Raw genomic sequence first — 9,877 nt, forward strand, 5'->3', positions numbered from 1 at the left:
ACTGAGGTGAGAGAATTGAAGGTCTCAAGAGGGTCAGGAGCCAGCCCAAGGGGGCTCCTTATAGAAAGGGGGACCCCCATCCTGTTCCCCAGGGGTCCCAAGCAGTGTCCTCAGCTAAGTTCTCTGATAGTTGGGGAAGAGAATGGGAACAGGAAGAAAGAATGAGGAGAGGAGGTTCCCACTGCCCAGATCGGGATGCCATAAAGGCTGGAAGACCCCTGGAGACCATGGTGCCCTGGTCCTTCCTTCTACAGATGAGAAAACTGCATCAGAGTCTTGAGTGACTTGAATGAGTCTGCTCAGGGAAGGAAGGAGGAAGGCCATCGGGAGAGGGGCATAGGCGATCCCGGTCGTGCCCCTTCACTTGACGGAGTAGTGCTGGCTGGTGGGCTCGTGGTGGCAGCCATAAGGGGTCACAGAGCCACAACCACACCCCATATTCATCTCCTTCCGGAACTCGCAGGCCTATGAGATGAGGGATGGATAGGAAGGGTTAACTAAGCTGCCCAGCCCTCAGCTCTCCCCATGGACTGCGGCCTCCCTCAACAACTCAGGTTCTCAGAGCTCCTCTTTCTGCAAAAACAGTAAGGATAATGAACCAGACTAATTTGCTGAGCACTTACTATGTGCCAGGGCTTCCCAGGTGGCTCAGAGGTTAAGGCATCTGCCTGCAATGCAGGAGACCTGGGTTCGATCCCTGAGTTGGGAAGATTCCCTGGAGAAGGAAATGGCAACCCACTCCAGTATTCTTGCCTGGAGAATCCCATAGATAGAGGAGCTTGGTGGGCTACAGTCCAGGGGGTCGCAAAGAGTTGGACACGACTGAGTGACTTCACTTCACTTACTATGTGCCAAGCACCTAAGCGGTTTACATGTGTAAGCTCATTTTACCCCCCAACAGCCCTTTGAGCTGGATACTATCAATATCCTTCTCATTTTATCCAGGACTCAATTACCTCATCCGTAGAATAAGAGACAATAATATTGCTTGTATCACAGGGTTGCTGTGAGCTAAGATATGTACAATACCTGGCACAGAATAAGTGCTATTTAAGTGTCAGTTATTACTTAAATGGAGTAATACAGAACACAGAGAGGCTGAGTAACTTGCACAAGGTCACACAGCTGTAATGACAGAGCCAGGATTCAAAACCCAAGTTATAATGTAATTCCATGAAGTTGACTCTTCACTGCCTAGAGCTAAATGTAGTGCCTCCATGGGCTGGTCAGCCTACAGTGTTCCCCTGCCTCTCTTTCAGTGGCCCCAACCCCACATCCCTGCCCAATCGATGTTTCCTCTCAGCCACCCAGACTGGGGTCCCTTTCCCCCTTCCTCCCTCCCTAAGTGTGGTAAGCTGTCATTTTCCCCTGAAGCCCCTGTCCTTCTGGGGCACCAGGGCCAGCCCCACTGGCCTCAGAGACCCACACATTTGGACCACAGCTTCACTCACCTTTTTGATACCATACAGTAGACTGACAATTGCTGCTACCAAAGAGAGAGTGATCAACACGATGGCCCAGTCGGGGACAGAGCCCTTCTCTTGTGGCTTCGGGCCTGAGGACCAGAGAGGGGCTGTGACCGAGGCAGGTGGGACCTCAATCCCCCGACTCCCCACTGCCCTCTGTAACTTTGCATCTTTCCTTCTGTGACTCTGATGTCTACGTGACTCTGAGACCACGTTGCTCGGTGTCTTGTCATCTTGGGAATAGAATTTCAGTGGAGGGGGTTTCAAAGGGCTTCACTCCAAACCGCACTCACTTCTTCCCTTACACCTGTGGACGCATCTGTCAGTCTCTGAAGTCCTCACTGACATCCACACCTCTCCGTCTTTCTGAACCATCCTCCATATCCCAGGCTGTTGTTGGGTCTCTCTCATCTGCCATGCCTCTGCACTCTGACAGTCCCGCCCTGCCAGTAGTTCCCTCATCTTATTCAGAGGCTGCCCCCTCTGCCCTCCTCACGACCCCACCCTGACTCTGATCTTTAAGGGGAGTCAGAGCCAATCCTCTTGTTTTCCCTTTGCTCGTTTCCTGCCCTCAGACTGCCTGGTGGGGAGATTTGGATTGAACGGGAGGGAGGAAGGAGACAGAGGGAGGAGGACAGGATCTCGGGAGGGGATATTTGTTGCCCTGCAAAGACAGGTTGGGCCACAAGGAATATAGTCGGAAACCTTTTGGGGAAGCAATCGGGTAACAGCCATCCAGCTTCTGGTGTGACCAGAGGCTTGAGGGGTACTGAAACCCTTTGAAGAACTGGAGATGTTCTTAGGTGTACTCAAAACACAGTAGAAAGCAAGCCTTAAGCCTGTCCCTACAATGGCAACCCACTCCAGTATTCTTGCCTGGAGAATTCCATGGACAGAGGAGCCTGGTGGGCTACGGTCCATGGGGTCGCAGAGTCAGACATGACTGAATGATGAACACTTTCACACTTTCACACTCCTCTCCAGGAGCTGGGGTGCCTGCCGGTCAGTGACCCAATGCAAACAAGAGCGCCTTACTGGTCGGGACGCTGAGCCCAGAGGAGGCGGTGGCCGCTCCAGCTGTGGTGGCTGCGGAACCGCCTGAGACAGCCCCACCTGCTGTGGAAGCCCCAGGCATGGGTAAAGCAGTTCCAAGGACTGTTGTTGGGGAGACAGATCCTAGAAAGGCAGAGGGGAAAACGGGTGGATATCTGAGCGAGAACAGAAGCAGAAATTCCATCCAGTGCCCTCTCAGTTGAAACGCTGGCAAGTGTTTGGTAAATGAAAATAAAAGGACTGAGAAAAGCTAAGACAGTCTTAAAAACAGAAGTGGAAGGCTTATACTACCATACCCTAAGACTGGCTGCAAAGCTGCAGACATTAAGGACTGTGGCCCCGGGGTAAGAACAGACAGAAGAGCCCAGAAATAGCCTTGGTCACTTTACTTTCAATAAAGGGACTCACACATTTCAATGGTGGGGAGAGAGGGAGAGTCTTTGAAATGAGTGGTTCCAGGGCAACTGGTTATCTGTAAGAGGAGAAAAGGGATCTTGACCTCTCCCTTACTCCATACACAGAAATTAATCTGAGATGTGTCATAGGCTTAAATTTGAAAGCTAAGATTCTTAGATTCAAAGATTCTAAATTTGAAAGTAAAGCTTCTGGAAGAATGCATCAGAGAATATTTTCATGACCTTGAATTAGGCAAAAAAAATGTCTTAGGCAGGATATAAAAACACTAACTACAAGAGAAAAAGTTGATAAGTTGAAAAGCAGAAGGAGGGCCTTTGTATAGCCACCAAAGCCAGGACTGCTTCAGTGAGGCTCTGGGAGCTAACAATTTATTCATGGCTGAGCACAGGAAGCCCCCACCCAGAGCTGCAGGCAAAGCTAAAGAGCTCTTCAGAGATGCACTGAGCAACAGAAGTGTCACCTGGCAACGCTGATGCTGCTCCTGATGGGCTGCCAGAAATGGCTGGACTTAAAGTCTGAGGATTACTGGGCAAAGCCCCAGGTGTTGAAGAAACTGTAGAGAAACTCACAGAGACAGTGGGGAGACCAGCAGAGACAGTAGGGAGACCTGCAGAAACATCCCCAGAGACAGTGGGGAGACCAGCAGAGACAGTAGGGAGACGTGCAGAGATAGTAGGAAGGCCAGCAGAGACATCCCCAGAGACAGTGGGGAGACCTGCAGAGACAGTAGGGAGACCAGCAGAGACATCCCCAGAGACAGTGGGGAGACCAGCAGAGACAGGAGGGAGACCTGCAGAGACACCCCCAGAGACAGTGGGGAGACCAGCAGAGACATCCCCAGAGACAGTGGGGAGACCAGCAGAGACAGTAGGGAGACCAGCAGAGACAGTAGGGAGACCTGCAGGGATAGTAGGAAGACCAGCAGAGACATCCCCAGAGACAGTGGGGAGACCAGCAGAGACATCCCCAGAGACAGTGGGGAGACCAGCAGAGACAGTAGGGAGACCAGCAGAGACAGTGGGGAGACCTGCAGAGATAGTAGGAAGACCAGCAGAGACATCCCCAGAGACAGTGGGGAGACCAGCAGAGACATCCCCAGAGACAGTGGGGAGACCAGCAGAGACAGTGGGGAGACCTGCAGAGACATCCCCAGAGACAGTGGGGAGACCTGCAGAGACAGTAGGGAGACCAGCAGAGACATCCCCAGAGACAGTAGGGAGACCAGCAGAGATAGTAGGAAGACCAGCAGAGACATCCCCAGAGACAGTGGGGAGACCAGCAGAGACAGGGGGGAGACCTGCAGAGACATCCCCAGAGACAGTGGGGAGACCAGCAGAGACATCCCCAGAGACAGTGGGGAGACCTGCAGAGACATCCCCAGAGACAGTGGGGAGACCTGCAGAGACAGTAGGGAGACCAGCAGAGACATCCCCAGAGACAGTAGGGAGACCAGCAGAGATAGTAGGAAGACCAGCAGAGACATCCCCAGAGACAGTGGGGAGACCTGCAGAGACATCCCCAGAGATGGTGGGGAGACCTGCATCGATGGTGGGGAGACCAGCAGAGACGGTGGGGAGACCTCCAGAGTTAGCTGTCCCCGATGGGATCAGCTGAGCTGTTGGCAGAAGAAAAATGAGAAGATGGAGTTAGAAGAGCTGGCCCTCTCCCTGGACCTCGAGTCCACATCTTGCCCCTAAACCCCCCGTGCTCACCATAGCCAGCGAAGGCCTGCAGGCCCAGGAGCAGCACCAGTGCAGCAGCCATGGTGCCGCTGAGATGTGCTTCCAGGACCGTCTCCCTGGCTCTTTAAAGGCTTTAAGGCCCTATTAGGAGCCTCAGGAGAGCCAGGTGTGCCAGGGCCTCCATCAACACTGGGATCTTCATTCCCAGGGAGAGGCCACCCAGCTGTCCCCAGGGGATTAACCTATCCCAGCTTGGTTCCAGGAAGCACTGGGCGAGGGGGAGAGTGAGTAAGAACCTGAGGATTCTCCTTCCAGGCTCTCAGGCTCTTTCCGGGTTCGGGATCTAACCCCCAGGTCAGAGTCAGTCCCTATTCTGGACCTTCTCTGAAGGGGGAGAGACCCAGGTCTCCTATCCCAAGGTCCTTGTGCGCCTAGAAATATGACCATGGAGGGGTGAGGTATATGGGTCCCTTGGGGACGCAGGGGGTAAAGAATGACTGACACAGCCTGAGGACCTCATCTGATTCTCAGGAGAGACCATGGCAGGGCAGGAGGGTGAACACCTGAACCATCCCTCCTTCACAGTGGCTGCAGCCCACAGAACTTTCCATTCCTTTGGCGGAGAAGGGGTAATGAGAGGAGAGGGGCACCAGGCAAGACAATCGTCTGTTCAGGGGCAGAGGGATGAGCAAGTTCAGAACCCAGCTGTGAATCCACTGTGCTGGAATCTACCACTTCCAAGCTGTGCACTCTCGGGCGAGTCGTGTGACCTATCAAAGTCTTCACCCCTAAAACTGGGGTAAGGCAGTACCTACTTCAGAGGGCCATAATAAGGATGAAAGGAAATAATGTTTCTAAGGTGCCCAGCACACAGCAGCCTCAGCTATGATGACATGAAAAGATGAGCGCCCGCTGGGAAAGACAGAGGCACGCTCCCACTCTCCTCTTAGGAGGACTCAGATCCCCCAAAGCGCCTCTCTGAGTTCCCGCTTCCTCCCCGCCACTGCTCCTGCCTCCTATGTCTGCTGAGCCTTTTGTCCATGAATTCCTCCCAATCTGGGCTTCCGGCTGTCCAGTACACGTCTGAGAGCCCCTGGGTTGCTCATTATTTACATTTATGGTATAGACAGTGTCTCTGTAGGCAGTATTTATGGTATAGACAGTCTCTCCATCTTAGTGGTCCTGCTTTTGGCTTTTCTCCCTGACTCTGCCCCGTATCCTCTCTGTCTCCATCCGTCTACTCAGGGGCCCACTGGTGTGGGGGAAAAGGGAGAGAAGACGCATAGGGAGGCAACTAAGACAATAAAAGAGCATGTGCCCTTGTGTATTCTAGAGGGTTTACACGACTAGTTTGTCAATCCGTTGAGCTTATCCCTGTGTCTGGCATCATGACAGCCTGGTCTATCTCTAATCTCTCTGCTACTGACTTACTATGTGACCTAAATAAGTCATTTACCCTCTCTGAGCCCTAGTTTCCTATTTTTTAAAGAAAGAGGGTAGGGACTTCCCTGGTGGTCCAGAGGCTAAGACCGCACTCCCAATGCAGGGGGCCTGGAGTTTGATGCCTAGTCAGGGAACTAGATCCCATATGCCGCAACTAAGACCCAGTGCAGTCAAATAAAATAAATAAATAAGAAAGAAAGGAGGTAAACTAGACAGATTTCCAAATTCCCTCTCCATCCTGTCGTTGGTTTGCCATTCTGAGCGATTTGGGAAAGGGCTTTGGCTGGGAGGATGAAGGGATTTCTCTTGCGTGAGCACTCAAGGCAGGACGTGATGGGGATATTTGATGAAACTGCATCTCCGCCCAAGTTGCTAGGATATGTTAGAGAGACTAAAACAAAATATTCAAAGATGAAAGTTCCCCCCACCCAGAAAGTCATTGCGGCTGAGGGAGCAGGACATGAGTTTGGGGAGAACTCGGTGTAATCTACCCCTCCCTTTTGGGCCCACATTCCTGAGCCCTTGGGTGGCACGGCTGATAGAAATTAATCGCAGTTAATAATTAATCCCTAAAGAGCAATGAGAGGCCCAGGCGTGGGTGGGGCCCAGACACCAGCACAAAGGGACGCCTCCCCAACTTCCCTTCCTGGGGCACCCACTCCCTCTCAAGCTTTGAGACGTGGGGGAGAAGTGGGACACGGGATTGAGGAAAGGGGACCACCCTCCCTTTCCCCAACAGCCCAGTGAATGGCCCTCTCCTGGGTCCTCAGAGTCTTATTGAGAGAACTGGAAAATCCAGTTGCCCAGCCACCCTCCCATCACCCCACACGCACCATTGCTCAGGACTGAGTGGGGAGCAGGAAGGCAGGCCGGTGAGGAGAGGCCAGCGGGCCTTCAGACATCTCTTCCAGCATCTGAGAAGCGAGGGGGTAGAGTCGCGATGGGGGCTGGGCTGCCCCTCGTCCTCCTCCTGACCCTCGTCGGCAGCTCACAGGGGGCAGGTGAGTCTGGAGGGCTACACACCTGGCCCCCAAGACGAGAAGTGGGTGAGAGAGACATGGAGGCACCCTAGTCCTAAGGTCCTGAGGGCTCAGGGCTGAACTGCAGCAAGAGGGTCTGGAAGGGATGAAAGACCTTGGGTTGGGGTGGGGCAGGAGGGGCGCCCGCACCCCTGAGGGAGCCTGTTCCTGGCAGCTGGGTCCTCAGCTGTGCATCTGGATCCCTAGGGCCAGGAATGACTTTGCAACTGAAGTTGAAGAACTCCCTTCTGGCAAATTCCTCCTACAATTCCAGCTTCCTGGACTTTCTCCAGAAGGTAGTCCTTTGGGAGGGAAACAGAGGGGGCTGTGTGAACTTGGAGTGTGTTTCTGCGTTGGTCTGGGTGGCTGGCCCCTCCAGGTGTGAGTGAGAGCCATCTTACACTTCGCCCTCTGGCCCTTTGTATCCCTCAGTTCTGCCTCCTCCTCCACCTCCCCTTGGGGACCAACGTCACCCTGCATCAAGCAGGGTCCTCACAGCACGTCACCTGCAGAGTCTGAGAGCAGTCGAAGCCTGTGCCCTTCTCAGCTGGGGCATCCAGTCCCCGGAGAGCAGGCGCCATGCCCCGACCCTGTCTTCCAACAGGCCCTCACCCTGCTCAGTGGCAGTAAATATGCTGAATTCAGTGACCTGACTTTGTGGGTTCATGAGCGGAGGGGATGGCAGGAAAAGGGAACTGGATACTCAAGTCTCTGACTCTCCCTTGTTAAGCAGAGGGTTTCCCCGGTGGATGTGTTCTCTCCTAGCACCAGGCCAAAGGCCTACTTGGGGACACACACACACACACACACACACGCACTTCAAGTTGAGTTCCTCAGAGCACCTGGGAATAAAGGAACATTTACTGAATTCCTGCTTTGTTCCAGGCAAGAGGCTTTCCCGTGTCAACGCCTGCAGCAAGCTCCCACGTAGCATAATAGATCTCATTATCCCACTTTACAGATGAGGAAATCGAGGCTTGAGAGGGTTAAGTCATTTGAGGTCCATTAGCAATGGAGACGTCTGACACCAGACAAATGCCTTGGCTTAAGCAAGATTTTCATTTCCTCTCCCTTTGCTTTCGCTTTGGGGCTGGGGGCTCAGGAACCTCAGGCAAGGATGTGGGCAGAACACGCCCAAGGATCCACACAGGTCAGTCAGGGTAGCAGGTGGGGTGGGGGACTGTTGATGTGAGAGATGAGGGATTCAGCTTGTGAGAGGATGGCCAGCCTGGCAGAACAGGCGGGGAAACAGCATGGGTGCCTATGGGAATGTGTAATCCCACAGGCCTATGCTTATGTCCTAGATGACTTTCTTATTCTCCCAGAACTTTTTTTTTTCCTGCTCTGGGGATTAGTTGAGGCATGTGGGATTTAGTTCCCTGGGCAGGGATCAAACCCAGGCCCCAGATTAGAAGCTCGAAGTCTGGTGCTTGCTTCAGCAGCACATATACTAAAATTGGAACAATGCAGAGAAGATTAGCACGGCCCCTGTGCAAGGATGACATGCAAATTCGTGACATGTTCCTTATTTTTAATTCATGTTGAGGTTTGACAGAAAACAACAAAATTCTATAAAGCAATTATTCTTCAATAAAAAAAGATTTTAAGAGCCATTAAAAAAAAGAAGCTCAAAGTCTGTTAAGACTGGACCACCAGGGAAATCCCAGTCTCCATTGCTTTACCAGCAAAATGAGGATAATGGTAGTACCTGCTTCCTTGGATTGTCCTGAGGATTCCATGGATAAGCTATCAAGGACACTTACCATGGTACCTGTCAGATAAGTGGGTCTGGGTGGTAGGAACTTTTATTAGGGTGGAAACCTGGCCCCAGTATAAAAGTCTTAGTCCCCTAGGGCTCTTCCTTCTCCTGCTTTTTTTTTTTTTTTTTGGCTGCACGACATGCAGGAGCCCAGTTCGCAGATCAGGGATCGAACCTGGTCCCCTTGCAGTGGAAACACAGAGTCCCAACCACTGGACCACTAGGGAAGCCCCACCTCCTGCTGTTCTTAAGGCAGGCACTCATCTTACTCCACACTCAAGATGCTCTTGACCTCTTACTGGCTGACTCTAAATGCAAGCATGCAGCCCAGACTTGACCATGAAGGGCTACTGGTATGATTGCTTCCTGCTCTCCACAGTACCTGTCCTACCAGCCCGCTCCCAACCGCACAGCCTCACCACCACATGGAACTAGAGGCCGACTCCTTTGGAGCAAGGGAAAGGCAACAGTTCCAAATGGAGCATCCCTGAAGATACGAAAGCATAACAAAACAAAATTTCTATCGTTTCCTTGACAACTGTCCTGCGACTACTACCCCTGGAGGAGGAGAGGTAGCTGGGGGCTCTGTAGGACCCCAGTATTTCATGACTGACCCCTAGGCTGCACCAGTGGGCTGGTGGGTCAGGTGAATAGACCCCAAACAAGTTGAGGGATTGAATGTCCGGATCTCCAAAAGGATGGAGGAGCAGACAGTACAGTTTTTGTTGTTTAATTTTTTATTTATTTTACATGTGTATTTTTCTGACTCTCTCTGCTAGAATCAAAGTGAAAAAAAAGTTAAAGTGTAGTCACTCAGTCGTGTCAGACTCTTTGCAACCTATGGACTGTGTAGCCCACTAGGGTTCCTCTGTGCATGGAATTATCTAGGCAAGAATACTGGAGTGGGTTGCTATTCCCTTCTCCAGGGCATCTTCCCGGCTCAGGGATCGAACCTGGGTCTCCTGCATTGCAGGCAGATTCTTCACCATCTGAGCCACAGGGAAGCCTAAATCAAAGTACAAAAGAGCAAAGATTTTT

The 9,877-nt window shown here is 52.3% G+C and overlaps 1 protein-coding gene and 1 non-coding gene across 2 annotated transcripts; both read left to right on the forward strand.

Moving 5' to 3' along the window:
• The first annotated feature begins 6,903 nt into the window (after window positions 1–6,903).
• On the forward strand, window positions 6,904–7,728 carry SFTA2 (surfactant associated 2). Its single transcript, NM_001114523.2, has 3 exons — window positions 6,904–7,062; window positions 7,288–7,376; window positions 7,513–7,728. Exons 1-3 carry the CDS (start codon window positions 7,002–7,004, stop codon window positions 7,597–7,599), a joined length of 237 nt encoding a protein of 78 aa, NP_001107995.1. The 5' UTR covers window positions 6,904–7,001; the 3' UTR covers window positions 7,600–7,728.
• A 778-nt stretch (window positions 7,729–8,506) lies between these two features.
• LOC112443918 (U6 spliceosomal RNA) lies at window positions 8,507–8,613 on the forward strand. Its single transcript, XR_003032319.1, has one exon. It is a non-coding gene; the product is annotated as a U6 spliceosomal RNA (small nuclear RNA).
• Window positions 8,614–9,877: the final 1,264 nt, after the last annotated feature.

Source organism: Bos taurus, chromosome 23 (genome assembly GCF_002263795.3).
Source record: "Bos taurus isolate L1 Dominette 01449 registration number 42190680 breed Hereford chromosome 23, ARS-UCD2.0, whole genome shotgun sequence".
NCBI lineage: Eukaryota > Metazoa > Chordata > Mammalia > Artiodactyla > Bovidae > Bos > Bos taurus.